Source organism: Hippoglossus stenolepis, chromosome 3 (assembly GCF_022539355.2).
Source record: "Hippoglossus stenolepis isolate QCI-W04-F060 chromosome 3, HSTE1.2, whole genome shotgun sequence".
In the NCBI taxonomy this organism is placed as follows: Eukaryota; Metazoa; Chordata; class Actinopteri; order Pleuronectiformes; family Pleuronectidae; genus Hippoglossus; species Hippoglossus stenolepis.
The window spans coordinates 6,965,383-6,986,510 of record NC_061485.1 but is presented as its reverse complement, the minus strand read 5'-3'; the positions used below and the strand labels follow the sequence as shown (position 1 = coordinate 6,986,510).

At 44.1% G+C, this 21,128-nt stretch overlaps 1 protein-coding gene across 3 annotated transcripts in view; it reads left to right on the top strand.

Annotated features, from left to right (window-relative positions):
• Positions 1-21,128, top strand: part of LOC118104921 (membrane-associated guanylate kinase, WW and PDZ domain-containing protein 3) — a 133,803-nt gene that overhangs the window by 85,163 nt on the left and 27,512 nt on the right. For all 3 annotated transcript variants that reach the window (XM_035152220.2, XM_035152222.2, XM_035152221.2), the window contains exons 2-5: positions 732-848; positions 9,355-9,474; positions 16,045-16,251; positions 19,266-19,434. In XM_035152220.2, the coding sequence (XP_035008111.2) occupies positions 732-848; positions 9,355-9,474; positions 16,045-16,251; positions 19,266-19,434 (613 nt within the window). The remainder of the gene's footprint in view (positions 1-731; positions 849-9,354; positions 9,475-16,044; positions 16,252-19,265; positions 19,435-21,128) is intronic.

Sequence of the window (21,128 nt, the reverse complement as noted above, 5' to 3'; positions counted from 1 at the left end):
GAAAAAACCTCGGCCAAGGCTCAACACTCCCAAAGATGCACCAAATTTCACACACTCATAGATATGAGAAATTGATATTATTTTTATCAATTTCCATGAATCAGTCCCCAGAAAATGAGAATAAATGCAAAAACAAAATGTAGAGTTTGATACAGATCAGTGTATATGCACTGATAACATTTATTTTACAGAATAAAAAAACCCAGCAGAAACGATGTGCGTTTCTAAAAAATCTATCTGTAATCTCCCAAGTTGTTTCTTCTTCAATTTGGTAGTGTTCTGTGAAAAATAACAGTTAACCTGTCAAACGTCAAGCTCAAGTACATTTATTGGTCGTGAGGGTTTGATAACGTTTTAGGAATCATTGCCATTTTAAATATATGTTTTTATTTATTTGTTTCTTTTAAATTTTTACCCAAAATCCACTGTGGATATAGGCTCTGATAAAATTGTTTTAAACTGAACATATTTATGATCAAAATCCTTGAGCTAAACCGTCACTTTATGATGTTAACCTCTCGATATCGGTGAAAATGCCAAAAACATGTCCCATCCCTGCCGCAGTGGGGTAACTGTTTGGTGAAGTAGAAGAACAGTCTGATTCAGTCGGGGGAAGTTATCGATCACTTGTGTGAGGCTACATGTCACTTGGATGGATTTCCTTTTAGACACAGACACTTCAGCGAGAGCGCCGGCATGTTTTTATTGACCCTCTGCCTGTGTCTCTGCAGGTAAAGTGCTGAACTCGGACCTGCGCCACTACCTCAGCCTGCAGTTTCAGAAGGGCTCGCTGGACCACAAGCTGCAACAGATCATCCGGGACAATCTCTACCTACGCACCATCCCCTGTAAGTACATCGTGGAGGACTGCATCAGCAACTCCTTAATTCACTGCACTCAAAAAAAGCCCCTGAAAGCACCGAGCATGCCAGGAATGTACAATACAACCTGCTTTCAGTGCATATATGTTTTTATTTGTACACATGGGAAGAATGAGGATGTTGTGTGTGCAAAGCACAGCAGGAAAATCCATCCCACTGGAAGCAGCATTAATCTGTTCCCTTTGTGAGCTATGTAGGTCTTTACACACACACACCACACACACACACACACATTCCCATCCTCTCACAACTGTCTGTCACACACTCCTCAAAACGCACACACACACACACACACGCACCACAGCAATCCAACCAAGGACATCTCTCTAACCCCTGTGTGACTCATTTACTCCCGTGCCGTATCAGCACCGTGATCAAAGTCATATTCTCTCCTTAAACAACCCGGTGTTTCCTCTCCACCGCTCCGCTTCCCCCCCCCTCGCCGACACGCCGCACAGCGGGCACGTCGCAAACTGTTGTTCTCTGTCGAGACCAGTAATGAAGCGGTAAATAAAAAAAGGTCGGAGCCGCGCGCGCCGCCTGGAATCACTGACGAGGAGCTGGGCAGGTTCATCGATTTGCTTCGTACTTCTCTTTAAATCAAGAGTCAACTCTACAAAGCAGCTGCTGATAGTCTGTGAGGTTGCTGCATAACCGAGTGGATGATGTTCATGATGTCACCGGTGTTTGGGGAGCATCAGTAGGCTACAGTTTGCTGTTACCATGCAAACTGTAAGATGTCACCTCCCTGCAGCTGAGAGCCTGACGCTCCTCCTTATTTGAGCTTATTTATGAGCTTAAATGTGGTAATTTTTGAGAAATGAAAGCATGAAAATTACCAAAATTAGAGGATCAAGGCTTTTAGGGCAGTTAAGGTGCAGATCAACATGCTGGTTAAGGATTGCATGTGTTTGCAGGAATGCAGATTATTTGCTGCAGTGGTGAAAATGTCTCTGAATTTAGAAGTGCATATTCTTTGTGAGACTTTTTCAAGTGGACTGCATGTGTCTGCTTCCACTGACATTTCTAGATTTCTACTTTTACACAAAGATGATTATTGATTTAAAAAAGGTGGAGTTTCGTATAAGGGGCTGAATCTAAGTTATTTTCAAAACGCTATGTGACTGGGGTCAAGATGAAATCACCTCAACAGGAGACGTGACTCTGACGCAGCGTCTGTCAGCGGCTCTGAAACTGCGATGATGGATACGTTGGCCTAAATAGTTCCCACGTCCTGCTGCAGACGGACTCCGCTCAGAGGAGCGCCGTAATTGAGTGTAGTCAAGGTTTTAGTCATATGTAGAGCGACTGCTCCTGGGGCGATGACAGACTCTTAGGCACAGCACTGTCACAAACAAGCAGCGTCTCTGCCCCCCCCCCCCCCAGGGGGCTGGGAGTCGCTCTGTCGTGTTCAGAGGGAACTCGCATGCACAAGTGTGAAATTCTTCAGGAAATAAGCTGCTTACCTTTCATGTATATTTAATTTCTTCACTTTTTTTTTTTTCTTCCTTCCGCAGGGGAGGGAATATTCTTATTTGCCTTTCTCTTCTCGCTCTCTCCCTCTTTCTTTCATCATATACCTGTGTGTCACATTGTGAGTTTTGCTGTTTCATGGACAGTTTAGTTCAACTCGAAGCTCAGGAGCACTTTAACTATCTCAGGTCAGTGTCAGTGGATGATGATAACACCTCCCATGCTCTCACACACACACATATTGTACACAAACCTCCATATTAGCTACCGCTGCGAACGTGGCTTTCCATTTTTCTCCGTGTAGAAAAAGTCTTGGAGGTTTTTACGGCCTCCAGCCACCATCCATCATCAGCAGCTAGTGGGCTCGCTGCAGGACTCTGGCTCTCTAATCCCCTGCTTGAATTACTGTCTTAATGAGCAGGAGACCGGGACTCGCACGGTGACGGCACCTCCATCATTCACTCGCTCGCTGTCACTCTCCCATCCTTCACCCTCTCTGTTTCACTCTCACTCTTCCTCTGTTTCAATTACCTTTCCCTGCCCTTTTTTTCCCCCAGCTTGGTTTACTCTGCTTTTCTTTGTGAATGCAGCTTTCTCTGTTGTGTACATCGTCAAATCAATAACTAATGTGACCTTTGCAATCTGCTGACTATGGCACTTTTTTCCTATATTACGTTGTATTAACTGTATGATATAGTGCTATGTGTTCCTTTGTACTTTTATTTAACAATTATGCAGCACAATGCAATCACGATAAAGGTTTCTTTTCTAAAAGATAAAACAAATCAAGGGTTAAACCTGGAGTTTTTGTGTTTAAAATACTAAAATATTCTAAATGATGTGTTTAAGCTACATCTATTTATTATTTATATATTCACCTGACCCCATATTGAGCCCTGGCATCAACCAAATTAGTATAAACTGCACATACGTGTCCTTCAAAGTATTAACTATCCTTCTATTAATCCATTAATCCATTATCTATAGATCCTCTGAGGGCTGCAGGGGGGAGCTGCACATAATCCCACTGACATTGTGTGAGAGGCGGGTTACTGGACAGGTCACCAGTGTATCTCAGGGCCAACATACAAACAGCCATTCACACTCTCATTGACACCTACGGTTAATTTAGTGTCTCTGCATGTCCTTGGACCCAGAGAAAATCTACGCCAACACGTGCAGGACATGCAGAAAGAGCCCGGATTCGAACCGGGAACCTTTTCACAGTGCTAACCTCAATTCAAACATCTTTATTTGGAAGTATCAACTCAGTGTGAGCAAAGATACAAATACAAACATCTTCTCTACATGCAGGACACGAGGCAGAAAACAGGCCAAACTGACATTTACCACAGTGCAGAGCAGCAACAAGACAGGCTGCTCTTTGAGTAATGGGGCTTTTCTTTTCTTTTTCACAACTCCCGAAATCCACTCTACCTCCTCTAACCATTTATTTTTGCTCGATGGCAGCTCCAACCCTCCAAACACGTAGCTCAGGCTCGACTCCTCATCTTTTAGGAGCTGTGCACCAAATAATGGACATTTTCTCAGGGTAGGAAATCAATACTCGGGTAGAAGTAGACAAGGCAGGAGGAGGGAGCAGCCACAAGATACAAATAAAAAATACGTTGATTTGTGTTAAATAAGCATATTTGAGGGGGAATTTATTCCCAAAATGTGTTTGACAGTCACACAAACAGCGAGAGGATTAGCAGAGATGGTTTGTGTCACTGTGCCAGTCGTCCACTTTAGTTAACTACCAGCCAACACTGCTGATCTGTGTCCCAGCAACACCTCAGGGTCAATTCTGCTGAACCGGCCAAAATGAAAAGTATTAGTTTCTACTTTTAGGTCAGTCCTGAGTAGTGCGTGTTAAAAGATGAAGGACAGAGCCGAGACAGAGGGGAGCAACGTCTTCATGGTCAGTGGGCGGTGGTAAATCCTTGAGTCTCCTTCTCTGGGTTTCTGGGGGATTGGCTCCATCTCATCTGGATTTCTTATGAAAACACTGTGGCGGCTCCCGAGAGCCCTGGAGAGGACGAGGAGGAGGATTTCTCTGAGATGGCGGAGAGCCCAGGGTCACATGCGGTCCCTGGACTCCCCGCCGAGATCAGAGATGGGCAGAAGGAGTTTGATCTCACACAGACGCTCTATCTCTCTGCTACACACACTCTGTTGGCACAGGTACACATGCACAGTAATGCAGGGACGAAATCTGTGACCTTTCTACTCCGAGAGATGCCGTTGTCATTTCAGCAGCCTCCTCCTCCTCCTCCTCCTCCTCCTCCTCCTCCTCCCTCTCCTCCACAGTTTATCGCTCCTGTATTTTAGGATAAAAGAGTAGAAGGTTGTGATTAAGTTGTGTAGTATTTCTTGTTAAATGTTAATAGGTACAGAACGCTGCACATAACAGCGGCACAGTCACTCAGGTGGCAGAGCTCGCCTTTGTCATTTGCTAAAAACGTTCCCCTCTTTTCTTTCTCTCCATTTCGACAGCAAAGCCCTGAACCATCTTTTTTCATTTTTTTTTTTAACCAACATAAAAACTTTGCACAAAATCAACCATGTTAAATTCATGGCCTGCCATTTCTGACTGAGTAGCTCTGATGTGTTTCCGTCGTGACATCCTCTCAGTCCAGGGCGTTCGAGAAAGTAGGTCTCAGCAGAGCACAGGGCCTCAGACCTCACAACGCTGGAGTCCACATTAGTTTCAGCCCAGAGAACGTGGACGCACGTGGATTCAGCCTCAGTACACAGTCTTTTTAAATTTTAACGAATAGCTTCACATATACTAAGAGACAATACTGTCAATACTGTCTTCTATAGAAACTATTGGGTTTTGAGTTTTTAGTGTTTTAAAGGTGGAAAGTTCAGTGCAGTTTCTGATTTAAAGGAAAAGACTCTGTCGCCCCAGGTCTGGAAAACCAAAGAATACTCTGTCCTGTCATTTTGCTGTTCTGGCAGGTTCATTAGTGGGTATTGGGGCTTCTTGGCAGATTCCAGGTCTGTATAGGACAACAAGCTGTTCCACTCTGTACGCTAAGCCAAGCTAACTGGCTGCTGGCTGAAGCTTCATATTTACTGCTCAGCTATAAGACTGGTATTGATCCTCTAATCTAATCTGACTCCGGGCGAGAGAGCAAGTGTTTCCTAAAAATGTCGAACTGTTTTTCCTATAATACCGTAGCTGCACCAAATACTGTGCACCGCCGCCTCTCGTGCAGTATTAACCAACACTGCGTGTGTATAACTTCGTACGCTGACAGAAAATCGTTGGTTTCTTTGATAAAGCGTCTCCATATACAAACTCCTCTCTTGTCTGGTTTAATTAACTGCAGTGGATCGACTGCACTCTCTCAATAAACATGTTTTGTGTAAACGAGCGGGCCTCTGACAGTTCATTTGAAGGCATATCCAAAGTGTCATTGTCTGCACTGCAAAGGAAATTACAAGACGAGACGTTACAAAGTTCTGCTTTAAAGGATTTGCTGCTTTCACTCAGCTGTACCCTCAAAGCTCAGCGAGCCCTCATTATATTGTGTGCGACTGATCCACAATCGGAGGCTTATGGTATATATATCGGTGTGACACCCAGGATGATGGCTCAGGGAGATACTTGGCAGGTACATAACTGTGGCTCAAGTAATTGGGCTACAGGGGACATTTTTTTATGGACCAGAGCCAACGCCGGCAGGCAGACAAGTTGGTAATGAGAAGCAGCAGCGGCTGGCGTCCTCACACACGATGCAGTGTGAACTGCTTTTGGTAACACAAACTGTGGTATCAAGGCGTTCTGTGGAAGGGAGCCTCTCTGATGGTTTTTTAGTTTTGTTTTAAACAGATTTTTCCTCCTCTGCTCGAGTGCAGGGAAACTGTCACAGGCCAATTAGGGAGAAAATATAACGGCGGAATAACAAAAGGGAATGGCAACATAAAGTTACTTAATAGGCCATTGGGCTATCACAGTCTGCAGGTTTCCCTGCTAATTGGCGCCGACTCTACAAGTGTCAGGGAATCCGATGAGGAGATGCATTAACGAATTTCCGGAGATTCCGTCATAGTTGTACCAGAATTTACCATTTAAGGTTGTCTGATGATCTCTGTAATGGTTTTGTAGAAGACGACATACTTCTGCCAAGGAGGTGGAATCCACACACTAAACACTGTGTGTGTGTGTGTGTGTGTGTGTGTGTGTGTGTGTGTGTGTGTGTGTGTGTGTGTGTGTGTGTGTGTGTGTGTGTGTGTGTGTGTGTGTGTGTGTGTGTGTGTGTGTGTGTGGACAGTTTCTAAAGATTTTATTAATGAACAAGAATGGCACGCAGTAGAGTGCATACCTCAACAGCCCAATAGTCCCCTTAGATTCAATCAAGCTGCACTACATCGCACACTTTCATAGACATTTAAGTTAGATATTTATTCATCAAGATACGTGAATTATTTGCTGGGAAAACTGTGGAAATTGAACTGAAATTTTTTTATGTTATGGGTTCTTCTGCATCCTCCCAATAAGTTAGATTTGTTTTTGTGTATTCTTGCTCACAAAAAAAGTACAAATAAACATAAAACAAATGGACGGGGGGTGAAAACATAACCTCCTCTGTGAAATAATTTGTAAGAATAAAACTGATTCGGATCCGCATCAAAATATAACAGGTTCTACTCTGAGCATTACCACATCCTTCCACCAAGTTGCGTGGTAATCCGTCCAGACGTTTCTTCATAATCATGCAAGAAAACAAATCTCGATGAAACCACAACCTGCTGCTCCCCTGTGACGGACTGATGATCTGTTCCCCTCCTCTCACCCAATATCAGTCGGGTTCGGCTCCAGGATTCACAAAATAGCAAATGGACGTATGGATGAATGATGCTGCTGCTGTTCAGGCACATTGAGGATCTCATCGCCTGCGCGTGTGATTGAATATTTAATCATTAAAGTCTGATCCTGATACACCATTTGCTTCTGACTCCCTCAGTTGTTAGTGTGGGGTTTGTTCTGTATGTGTCTGCAGCCTCCGGTGCTGCTGCTGCTGCTGCCGAGCTCCTGCTCTGATTTCCTCTGACATTGAAATAGGGTTGATCTGAGATTTTAAATTGCCTGTTTTTCTGAATATAAATAACTATTTACGTTAGACTGCTGCAATCGACTGATGGTCTGCCCGTGTTGTTTCAAAGACTTCTTCATACGCTCACGCCCCCTCTGTCCTCCCCATGACCCTGAAAAAGAGTCACCAGGCCCAGTGAATGGATGTATTTGCTCCATAACCATGGGTGACAGTAAATTTAGGTGACAGAGATTGCTGTGGAATGTGGCTCAGATGATTGGTTCATGCTGTGGACTTTGTTCAGCCTCCCGTGCAATAAATAACCGCTGTCGTCCCTCCTGTCCGGCTGCGGTTATTTCCAGGGAGTTTACAAGTTTGGTGGCGCACCACCTAATTAGCCTTGAGTGCAATCGTGGCACGGCCCTACTTACTTATTCATGGAATACGGTTTACATAATCCTCATGCTAATGTAATCATTTGGTGTCCATTTGTGCCTGGTGGATATTCATCCTGGGAGGAAGAGAACTCCCATCAGTGTTGAAATAGACTGTGGCTTCACCACAGGAGCAGAATCTGCACTCAGAATGGCCTCGTGTCATTTGCATTGACTCTCCGCTCCATGGGACTGAGTGAAACTCATCCGCACCAGGAGGCTGCACAACACGTTGCTTTCATCGCGTTTCATAACCCTGATTTACCTCAACTTTTTTCTTCATTTGCCATCTAGAACTTTGCAATTATAACTTTTTAATGCAGTTACTCGTATGGATTAAATTAATTACCCCCCTCCGCAAGCCGATGTCAATTATTCATGATTCACAGGATGGCACCAAGTTCTTTTTTGGGGTTTTTGTCCCAAAAATTTAACATCCACCAAGTCTGTCTTGCACAGAGAGAGATTTTAAAGACGTTGTTATAAAGTGAATCCTCTGCATCAGTCGACCAAACTTTATTTGTATAGCACCTGTCGTACAGGTTAGTGGAGTTCAAAGTGCTTCACAATTGACTGATGAGTCAAGAAAAGAACGGGATGTTTCATTTTGGTCGCCTTTTAATTTCATATCCACTTTAGCTGTAGCTTTGTCCGTCTCCGCATTTGGGACAAATGATGTTAGATGAAAGAAAAACACTCTGCTAGCCTGTTTCTTGCTTAACTGTTGGTATTGGTCAGTCGAATGGTCACGTTTATGCCTTGTCGTTTGATGTGTAACGTGAATCAAACCTTTATATGTTACCTCATTCATATATATGGACATCGGCAGTGTTCCCACGATCCTTCGCTGCTTCACGACACCATCAAACTAGTTCTTTTGTCATTGTTCGGATTGAGAGACCCCTAGTGGCCAAAGTTACATATTGTACGTTTAAAGACTTGCCTCAAACTAGTGAAGTCAAACTTTCTATTTACAAGTTCAGCAGTCAAACTCGTTATGTCTCACATCTCATTGCGAAATTGAAACACAGGCAGAATACTGAACTGGAGCTTAATGGTTGTATTTTTGTTTTTTGTTCCAAGATTAAGATTAAGATTAACTTTATTGTCCCACAGTGGGAAATTTGTCTTGTAATCTTCACCCATGCTGCAGCCATAAATAATACAAATGGGCCCACACACCTGCATCATAAAAGATAAATAAATGAGATCCAATTAAAAAAAGTAATAAAATAAATAAAGCACTGAAGCAGCAGCACGAGGCAGCCGGGGTCGCGGCAGAGCGCTGCCACCTGATGTGTGAAAAATGTGAAAAACCTTGAACCTGTTTTATCTCACTTGATGAATTGAGTTCAGAACGAGAGAAAAATCCTAAAAGCACTGCACAATGTAACGTCCTTAGTCTGTTACCTTACATAGAATCTACAAAGTCTGCTCTCCTGTTCCATCTTTTTGCACTCAGGTTGCTTAATGGAACACGGGTGTTGATTCAGTTCTCTTTTCTTTTATTATTTTGCCCAGGCACCACACGGCTTCCTCGAGACGGGGAGGTGCCCGGCGTCGACTACAACTTCATCAGCGTGGGAGACTTCAGGATCCTGGAGGAGAGTGGACTTCTCCTGGAGAGTGGCACCTATGATGGTACCTATCACCTCAGCGTTAATGATATTAGAAAGCCGTGCTTGGGGCTTCACTCTTTTAACCACATGATTCACCCTGACAGCTCTGTGTAATGGAGTGAAAGCTCGATATTCACAGTCCTCGTGACGCAGCCTCCCTTTATGAAATGTGACAAGGGGGGACAAAATGTATTGATCAGTGAAACCTGATTACAGACTTGTTGGACGTCACAGTCAGATTAGCAGCAGTGCTGGAGATAAACTCCACTGTTCAGATTCTCCTCTCTGTGTGTAGAATGGGCGGCTGAGAGATTTACATTTCATTTTGTGAAGGGGTGTGGGCATGACCATTGGAAGAACCCATTTTGGAATGATCCGGATAAACGGGTGGAACCAGGACTTTATTTAACATTGCAAAATATAGTTTCAGCCTTATTAGTGATATGCACTCTCTGACCATCCTTCTAGTTGTTTTGGGGATTGTTTAAATGACGAGGTGTTTACATTTTTTAAATACACATATTCCACTTGATTATGACTTGTGCTGTTGCCTTTTGGGTTTTATATATCACGAAGTCTAAAGTTTTCTAGGGTTTTTCAGGTAATCTGTAATCACTTTGGTGGGACTTTAAAACATCTACTATGAATTATACATTATAACTGAATACCTTAATCTCGGTGTGTACTTTAAAAATACTACATGTTTTATAAATGCTTTAATGATCCCCGGGAGGGAATTGGGTTTTGTTACAATGGCTCCAGCCACGAGTAAAAAAATATATATAGAGACCAAGACAATAACAATAAATAGAAATGCTAAATATTGGTAACACTGATAGTAATACGTTGCAATTCAACACACAAATGGAGGATGTACTCATCACTTAAGGAAAAGCTATTGTAAATAATGTATGTGTGAATTGAACACACATGAACACATGTAAAGTGTGTGTTTGCATCTACTTACACACTCATACTTGTTTTCTTGAGTCTGTGTCAGCACCTCTTGGTCCGTTCTTGAACACAGCCCATAGTAAGTATTCACACCGTACTGTGTGAGCATGCAAGCAGCTGTAGCACCTGATGGTGACCTTATGTAAACCAGTCAACCTGCTGATCCCGCCGGCTGGCTGCACAGTCACACATCAGGAGGTCCCACTTGTGTTCTTACTCTCAAGTCATGCTTTATTCATGGTATAAACCAGCCTCCTCCTTTTCCTCTCTCCTCTCACAGACACAACAACCGCTAAGAATCGGCTCGAAACAAGAATCCAGACTTGAACTTTTAGAGCAGTTTAAAGTACAACCAACCCCTTCCCTCAGCAGTACCCCACTTACGTATCTCGCGTTAAAGTGAGACGATGCAAGATTCGCTCTCAGCTGTGCTCGGGCTCCCGTTATAGGTGGGATGCGTAATTCACTGTTGTAAATACGAGCTGTACACACAGACATTTGTGGACAAGTCGATGGAGAAGAAACGAGCAACCGGCAACTTCAGAAGCTAAAGAACCACGTTGTCTGACAAGGGTTTTGGGGTCTGGCAGTAAACGTTTAAACAGAGCACAAATCACTTGCTATACATCTATTGAAACGGACTTACCTGACTTCTAATGATAAAGAGTCAACAACTTCACTCACACATCCCAACGTCAAGCGAGCAGAACAGCACAAGACAAAGGAAACAAGCTAAAACTATTACTTACTTGTTCATTAACAACAATGTCCTGGATCCTTTGGCCTCTTTTCACTCTCTCCTATGATTGAAATACTACAAAATTCTCTCTTGTTTAGTTTCTTACTCTTTTCTTCCTCTTCGGTCACTTAGGTGTCTCTGCCGGGACGTCCACGCTGGGAATGGCAGGCTAGCTGTCTCTGATAGCTGTTAGCTCTGGTTGTTGGTGTTTGACGAATGTCGTAACGCAGGTCGTAATGTTCCAGCGCGGTACACAAGAGTTACATAGTGCTGTTTCCGGCATCCAGGGGACGCTGAGGAAAAGACAGACACGCTTTTCTCCCTATTGTAAGTTTGTGTACCATCAAAACAAGATTTTGAAGCTCTAATTCCAAGGTACAAAAACCCTAGTGTTGCTTTGAAAACAGTTTTTTTTTTGTATGTTTGTCAGCAAGTAGCTGCAGTAAATATCTCTCCTGTAAGAAGTTTACATAATGAGGGATGTTCCAGCTTGGTAAGCAACGGAGCGGCCACATGTTTACAATTTCTTACACCTTGTGCCACAGGGAAACATAAGCCCTGCGTTCTGAGGTCCCTGAAACTCAGACAGCCGCAGTGTATTTGTGTCACGAGAGGATTGGACGGAGGATTTCTCTCACTTTGCTCGATGATTATGGCAATAATATGATAAACTTACTGCTCTCTTTAAGCTCATTCTTTCTCGCAGCAAATCCGAGCCACTGTGAAATGGAAGAGGATTTCTCTAAATGTTCGAGGGGCAAGCTCTGGTCGTGTGAATGGACCTTCTCTGCGCCGTTCTCCCTGCTCCCATTCAGCTGCATCTCGCACTTCCTGTATGATGGAGAATTAAAAGATAAAGTCAAATCCTCATTCAGAGAGAAAGCGCCTTAAGGCTGAGAGCAGCTCTGGGTGTGCACAAGTGTGTTGCTGCCTCTGTGTATCTGTGGAAGTTTTGTGTGTGTGGGTGTGGGTGTGTGTGTGTGCGTGTTCATGGGTGGTGAAGTGCATATTTTGAGTGTGATGGGCCTGTTGAGGCAGGTTCTCCCAACAGTCACTGATCCCTGCGATAAGGTGCCAGTCCTCTTGCCCTCTTCTTTGTTGCACAGTGCCGATGACATTGGATGCAACACGTGCACAGGAACACACATGCATGGACACACAATCGTACATCCACACACACACAAAATAAATCCTGCCCTTCCTTGTGTCCTTCGGTGCTCATCTAAGAACGAGAAGATCAAGTTTCAAGAGCTGCCAAGTCGCCCACAAGCTCCTCTGAGCTGAAGCCAGGCAGGATTTACACCTTTATAGAGAGGTTGACTTTGGGCAGAGAGGAAGAAATGGAGAGAAAACTGAGGAAGAGCATAGAACAGAGAGAGAGTGTTGATATAGATGCTTGCTGAGCTCCTCGGTTCCCAATGGAAACCTCCTTTCCAGTGGAGGCAGGGCTGCCTTGGCTGCACGCAGCTGTGTGGATTAGCTTCTCAAAAGTTGGAAGTTTTTCAGTCTACCGTCCCTGTGAGAGAGCTGAGCACTCTGATAGAGCTCCCCTCCTCGCCACTTCTTCAGAAACCCAGTCAGCACTCCAGCGCTCCACGGCTGTACTGTGGCAGCGGGTTGATCTCTCAGCAATACACTGAACTCAAAGAGGAGCTGGAAGTAATCGGATGGAGGAATGGGATTAACTCCATTGACTTGTGCTTCAAACGCAGCTTTTTATTTTGTCTTTGAAAACAGGAAAATAAACAAGGGCAGGCATCCTCCCGTCCTGGTCACATGACCCGTGTTCCATCTGTGTGGAGCTCATGAATTACCCTCAGTTTATAAGTGCACAGTAAGTGAGCTGTACTCAAGGTAGCAAGCTAATGGAATTCTTAGCTAATCATAATGGTCTCTCTAATAGTCCCGAATGACTTGCCTGAATGCTCATTATGTTCATGCTTCATGTACAGTTTTTCTCTCCTTAAAAAATATTTTATGGCCGTCATTTGATGCATTGTACACAGTTTCAACTTAAACACTCTCTGTACGACTCTTTACTAAATGATCCTGTCAGTCATGACCCTGTTAGTCTCTCACCTTCACCCAAACACATGCAAACCCAGCCAGGCAGGACTGTGTGTGTGTGGCTCCAGGCTGCTCCATGATTGGTCGGGTACATCCTGGCTGCTCCACGGTGGTCCGGAGGGTCCGAGGTTGCCGGCCAAGCAGACATCAGCCATCTGCGCCTGGCACTCAGAGCGAGTCTCTCTGGACTTTAGGTCCCTTCTCAGTCTCAGTGCCTCCCAGGTTCAGGTTGGGTCACTCTTTCAGAGCCGCACGGATCAACCGGACAAGAACTGAAGAGTCCAGGGCAGTGAAGTGCGAGGCTGGAGGGACAGCTGCCAGGAAAAGGAAACTGCAGGGGGACACAAACTTCTGCCAAATCGAAGTCTACTTCAAACCTGGTGTTTTTGGGCCTGGAGATAATATTGGGTGTGACTGGGAGCGTATAGGATTCACAGAGTGGTTGTGATGTGTTGATACTGGGCGGATACTTTGTGTGGCTGTGTAACTCTCTGCTCACGATCTTGGCGGGATGAAAGAGAGCACATGACCTTGAGCAGCGTATGCATAGTGTCCTTGACAGCAGGAGTCCTTTCGTTACCACTCGCTGATTTCACCACCATGAAATTGCTCGCGCGCACTTTGAACGAGGGAGGCTCACTCTTCCTGGCTCATCAACCCCGTGACACAAGAATCACAAGTAATGTCTGAAAAGCTCCTTCGCTCATCAGCTTATGAGGCTTCCCTCCATTTGTAACGGCAAATAGTGCCACACATCTCCGCTGACGCGCTGCCTCCACACACACACACACACCTCTACATTGGCATCACACATTTATCAGGGGCCAGGAGACGTGTTTGTAAGTAATTAATCACAGAGGTATAGCGTCTGGCTGATGAATGTCAACGTGCAGCAGCAGACGGGCATAGATTAGCCAGCAGACCCAATCTCTCCCTGCTATCGGCGTGCCGCCCCATGTTAATGAAGACGTCTCTGACAAATGCGGATGAGTGTCGCTTCGTAAACCGTCAAGTCAAGTGACAAGGGGGGGAGGGGCAGGCTTTCATCCGGGCCTCCTCCTCCTCAACCTTTCCGCTGCTTTGAGGAAGATGAGCGTCGCTGCATTAACCCAGTTAGCTGTGCATTGTGTCGTCGTCACGCCCGAGGAGATGAGGCTAGGCATCGAGATGGGCTCACATACCCACCCACCCCCCCCCAAAAAAACTGCTGTGGTGTTACTGTATCGTGCCGTAAAGCTGCCGGAATGACTCTGATGTTTCCTTGGAGCCCTCTGTTCTTCCTGGCATGCGTGCTGTTGTCAGCTTTCCCTCTTTGTGCCGAGCTATAAAAAGATCTGTGCCGATAAATGTTTCTCTTATACAGTCGGAAGCATTCGTGATGTCTGCATGTTCACGCTTAAGCACATCAAAGGTTTCGTAATACCACGGTCCCACAGACAGCTGGGTCCAAAATGAAAATAAGATCAAGTTTACGGAGGCTAATTAATTTGCTGAAAAATCCCCATTTCCCAGTGGCACCTCTCCCTATTCTTTAATTAATCTAATTATAAAATCGTGATTTAGCCGAGCACGCTCCATCTGTTGAGCGCACATTGTAGGAGCCTCGTAAATATTTGACCTTACAAATTAATTGCGAAAACATTCATTTGATATTATTGCATGAGCACGTCTGACAGAGAAGCATTTAGCAAACAAACAATGGTAACCCACGGTAGAGATATAAATTAGCATGCATATTATATATAATCCTAATAGGGGTTTTATTCTGTGACTAAATTGAGTTTCACATACTGCTCACCAGCCATATATGAATCACTCCATGAGCTAAATGAGCAAATCATTTAACAGACTCTTATACCCACACCCCTCCTCCTCCTCCTCTCGCCCTCCTCTTCCTCCCCTCCCCTCATCTCTCTCTCTCTCTTTACTGTTATCTAACAGAATAATTATTATCTATCACACAAGGTTTTTTCGTCTTTAGGAGAAAAAGAAAGCAAGCAGAGCGATAGATAATTGCTGTATTCAATGATCAGTGTAATTAGTTGCCGGCTAATTCCAAGAGAAGGGATTTTAATGTTACATGAGTCATGACAGGCCTGTGGTGCGGTTATCAATAGAAAACAAAGCAGGGGGTTAAGAGACATGGAAATCATGCGGAGGAAGCAGACCGTTGAGACATGTAAATAGTCAACCATGAGTGTCAGTGTGTCATTTAGACAATTGAAGGAATTTCTTCAAATTTGGTTCAAGCCTTCAGTGGAACTCAAGGTGGTCAACTTTCAAAAGTCAAGGTCGCTGTGACCTCACAGACCACATGTTTTGCCTCGTGAACGTGATGTCTCGATGTGTCACGGTCACATTGGCCTTACAAACCCTTTTAGCCTCATGAACGCATTATCTTAAGAATGCCTCAAGAGAATTCTTTCAAATGTGGTAAAAACTAAAATCAGTTTAACTCACAAAGTAATTGAATAGATTTGAGTGGTCAACGGTCAAAGTCATCGTAACCTCACAAAACATGTTTTCTGCCTCTTGATGACGAATCTCAAATCTGCCTTTAGGGAATTTCTTCAAATTTTGACCAGTTGTCAGTTGGACTCAAAGATGAACTGATTAGAATTCAGTGGTCAAAGGTCAAAGGTTACAGTGACCTCATATGTGTCTAACATACACATACAAACAACCGCAGGACGGTAATTCTAGCTCTTTCATGTTCTGCGATGTAGATTTCTCTCCTGTGCCTCCTAATCCATTAGTGTTTACATTATTTCACGATTTAGTCTCTCAATCTTTCTATTCTTCTCTTCCTCTCTCCATCTTTTGCTCTCCAAGGTAACTACTACGGGACCCCCAAACCTCCGGCCGAGCCCAACCTGGTGCAGCCGGACCTGGTGGATCAGGTGCTGTTTGATGAAGACTACGTCGGTGACGGTCCCAGAAAACGCACCACCTCGGTTAGCAAGATGGACAGGAAGGACAGCGCAGTCCCTGAGGAAGAAGACGATGACGACAGGCCACCGCTAGTCAATGGATTGCCCGGTCAGTAAACTGCAAAATGTTAAATAACCGTATTTCTTCCTTGCTCTCTTTGTCCTTTGGTTGTGACATTAGGCATTACGTTAGGTCACTGTCTGTTTCCCTTGTGAGACATAAAGACTGTCCACAGTTTGATGTGTTTGAGGACACCTTTAGAACTCTGTAAATCTCAACACGTAACATAAAAGAGCACTAAAAGATTGTTCCACCTCGACCTTCTGAGCAGATTGATGATCTCTCTTAAACACTTGTCCCTTCCACTTATCATTTATGTGTCGGTCAAGGTTGTGCTGTTTTGTAGACCCAGATCAAATGTTTTTTTTTACACTATTATTCTTTATAATGTGCCAGAAGAGGGCGATTTGTTTCATATGAACATTTATCTTTCAGTGAAAGCTTTTTATAAGTCAGATGAAATTAATTCGCTTTTTGTGCTTAAGATTTAACATGAGACTGAAGTGGTTTGACGTGCAATGCTATTTAAAGGACCAGTTCAATCAAAATGTCAAAAATAAACCTTTACTAACAAACTATGATAATAATTTGTAGATTTTTACATAATATTTTTGAAATGTACCTGAGGAAAAGAACCAGTCCAAGGAGATTGGACCAGGACCTGGACTAACAAGAGAACAACAAATCTGACTCGTTTCTCATTGTTCCCAGTTAACCATAGAAATCACTCACAGGTCGTAGACAGACCTGATGCAATATATCAGAACTTTCTCTGACCCAAGCAAATTGAATACAATTTGGTTATTCATTTGTCAAGTAAAAATGTCATTTAACATTTGCTGTGAGTCAGACAAAATATTTGGAATGGCACCACAACAATTTTTTATGGTTGGTCAAGAGAATAAGCAGCAGATTTGGCAATAACGAAATAATAATATAAAAAATAAATTCTTGCTGTCTTTACATCTGGCATCCACATACTCTGGAGTTTTCTATCGCCTAAAACAGAGACTTTTAGAAACGCTGCTGACCCTGTTTTAGTTTGGACGGGCAGACATTACACACTGATGACATGTTCACCTCCTGATTGGGTCTTTCCAGTCTTAACTGGACTACATGGGGTGAATGTTCGGTGTGAACAGTTGCACTTCATCATTGGTCCAAGAAAAGAACTTCCTGCTCTTACTTTTCACCATTGCTGTTCCTCATTTGTAGTATTTTCTGCAACTCAGACAATCTGCTTGCTGTTTACAGCAGCATGCCCAGTGGTCATTTGATATGCATATTCAGTCGTGTTAGTACGGACGGAGAAAACCTCTGATCTCATCTGGACCCGAGATTCTTTTCATCCTGAAACTAGAATACATTAGTGTCAGTGCAGCGCTTGTTATCTCCTAGGAGACCGTTTTAACTCACATTTTTCCAACGTGATATTTACACTGTTAAGAGACGTTCCACTTGGAATGCTGTTACTGTTACCAGCCAACATACAGTGGCACAGATCACCTTGAGAAAGTCTGATCCAGGAAGCAGGACACAGTGATCAATCAGAACAACTCCCCGACTCTCTGAGGAGCAAATCTGTCTTTAATGCTCACAGAGAGAAACGACTGTGCAACAGAAATAGGCTGCACACTGTGCACCATATCTGGGTTTCTTTACAAAGAGAGCGGGGGTTGAATTTTAGGCGACTCAAGGCTGATTCTTTTCCTCCTCCTTTTTTTTTTAACATAATGAAACAGTGTTTTGACAGTAACGGCTCAGACACTGCTTGCTCAGCTGCACAAAGGATTCGCAGAAATCCGAAGTCTGTTTACCCAACTGCTCTGTCATATTGAAATCAAACAAAACAGTGATGCCCAGACATCCAGGAGTTCTTTTTATGGAAGGAAGCCGGTCACAAATGACTACTCGGCTACAGCCCACAGCTGTGGCAGGGAAGTCTCAGACCGGCCATAGATGGACAGAGTTTACGGTCGAATGAAAAAGAGGTTAATGGAAAATGTGAGCTGTAAGTCTCTAGACTGCAGCGTTCCTCATCTTTCGCTCAGTGTCCTTATCACCCCCCCGCACCAGCCCACCACCACCAGCCTCCGACCCTCCACCCGCAGTCGCTCTGTAACCCACGTGTGTCTAACGTGGAGTGGGCCCTCACCCCGCCGTGAACTTTACCGAAGACCTCAGATCTCCTTAAGGCAATGCCCCCGGGCGGCTGCTCCTAGTGTTTACACGGCTGCCGCACGGTGTCTTCAAACACACTGTGTGCATTTCCTCTGTGTGCTTGTGTCTTCAAATATGGAGAGCGCTGTTTTTGATCCGAAAAGCAAAGTTAAGGGAAAAAAAGAAAGTGTTTTAAAGACAAATAACCAACTAGTTGATGCTGCCGTGGGGCTGCGTGCTTTCATTTTGAGCAATTTCATACACAATGTAAAAATTCAGGTGGAATGATGTTTAGGAAACGCATCCCCCAGAAATGCTTCTTTTTTTTTCGCGGCGTGCATGACATCTTTTGGCTTCGTCCTCTGTTGTGAGGAGGTTAGCTTCACATAAAGAGAAAAGGATGAAAAGCCCTCGTGTTTCATCCCTTTATAACCATCTTCTGAGGGAAGGCATGAAGTGCTAAGTGAATTAGAGGCCTTTGTTGTGCGCTTCATGTTCGTCGTAGCTCAGTTCCTCATTAAAGGGGAGTGACTACAGACGCAGCGGAATATATTGTATGTGAAAAGCAGCAGCATAATATTATCATAAAGAAACCGCCCCAGGGGTTCAAATGGCCCTTTCTAATATGAATCCCCGCCTTTATCATCGTAGCCTGCAGGGAATGCTCACACATACACGTAGGCCAAAGCATTAACACAGTGTGCACATGCAAATGCAAAACATCCCTCTTGGCGATGACACACGCACCATCACACACATGTAAATGCTGTGAGTGACATCAGCCCTCGCTCGCCTGCCTGCAGCGTAGCAGGGAAACCGAGGGGCAGAGGTGTGCACACATGCCCGACCTTCCGCCCCGTTCCACCTCTAATCTGTTCTTCCTCTCTCTCCTCCTATCGCAGAGCTCAAAGAGAGGGCGGACTGGAGGAAAGCGGTGCCCAGCTATACCCAGTCCAGCAGCTCCATGGACTTCCGCACATGGAGCTCGCTTCCCCGCGATGACAGCCTGGAGCCGCTGCCCCTTAACTGGGAGATGGCTTACACCGAGACCGGCATGGTCTACTTCATAGAGTAAGTGCAACCCGTGGGTCATGTGCTGAAACAAGCATTTTTAAAAATCAGTTGCTTTATTTAATCAACTAAAAATGTCACATTTGTACAAATATGAGCCATTCAAATAGTAAAATGTGTTTGTTACTGTTAGAAAAACAGAATTGTCTGCGTAGCCAAACACTATTAAAAATCAGTGAGGTGCAACGTTGCACTGGTTGAAAAGTTCCTTCATTACCATGAACATAAACCATGAAGCGTAACCTGGTCTGCTGCCATAAATCACTGCAATGTATGAATATTTATCCGCAGCCGAAATGCAAATGACTCCATGTTGGAGTAAAGCTGTTTTAGAAAATTACTTGTATATGTGATTCCTGTATAAATGCGAATGTGAGCTGTGGCTGCCAGCGTGAACCGCTGGGCCCGGAGTCACAGCTCAACTCTACTGTAACGGAAACTGTGATTGAGAGGAAGCTGCAGACGTTAGCGTTGACTTCATCTTGATTAGGGTGCAGCAGGTGTAGCACAGTCTATGCTCTGGATGATAAGTGTGGAAAATTGGGCCGACTGACGACTTGAGAGTTGCTTATGTTAAGTGTGTCATCTTCCAGCTGCAGTGGGGGTGCGCAGCACGGTGTGATATTAAAATTGAAAGTGATATTTGTATGTCTAGTGTCATACAGCATTGTGTTTACTGTGTTTATCTTCTTTGTGCATAATGAAACGCATTTAAATGTTTCTGTCAGCATCCAATCAGCCCAAACAGTCGGGTTAGGTTTGATCCTGTGTGTTTAATGAAGGGTTTGTGATTTACAAGTACCATCATTTCTCAGGAGGGATTTTTGTTCATATATAGCAGCTCGATTATGTATTTCTGCCGATGTTTATTCAAGAGGGTTGTCTTTCAGTTTGAGAGCAGGACTTATTGATTTATTAATAGGCCCCTGCTTGTGCTCAGATTTGCTCCGTTTGTGCTTGAATTGCACGCTTGCACTCATATTTTGCCGCTTGGACGGATTTCCTGTGCTACAGCTTTGTTAGCTTTACTTCTTTGAGAGTCCCATAAGGCGGTTACTTTCATTCATCATCACAACCCTGGTATTTTTATGTTTCACATAAAAAAAGTAAAAAGCATGAGGAGGAGAGCTGAAGCTGGAGCGATGGAAATTCGTCCAAGAAGCAAAATATCCGGGTGCAAGTGCACAGTTTGAGCACAAGCAGAGCAAATCTAAGCACAAGCAGGGGCTATTTGAGTGTGAGTGCAGGTTTTTTTTGAGTGTAAGCTTAACAAAATCTGACGGTGAAATCAACAAGTCCTGCTCTCAAACTGAAAGACCAAACTCTTGAATAAAGATAGGGTAAAGAAAACCTACTCGACAGCAACACATTCACATAAAATGGAAGAAAAGAGTGAACTGGGTACAGTAAACACACTCATGCGCTGCTAAAATATTTCTAAGACCCACTTTGAGTGTAAAAATAAAGCTCAGAGAATCAGGAAAGTATAAATTATTCCCATTGACGGCCACAGTGGATTTTATTTCCAGACAACACAGCTTTAAATTCTCAGGTTTTTCATAAGAACACGTTAAGCTCTTGCTCTCAACCAATCAATACTCAGCTTTCAGAGCAAAGTAAACAAAGCTCTCCAAGGCCTAGTGGGGTCCAAAAGTCTGGGACCACTTTTCCCTTAATGCGACCCCGGTGTATGT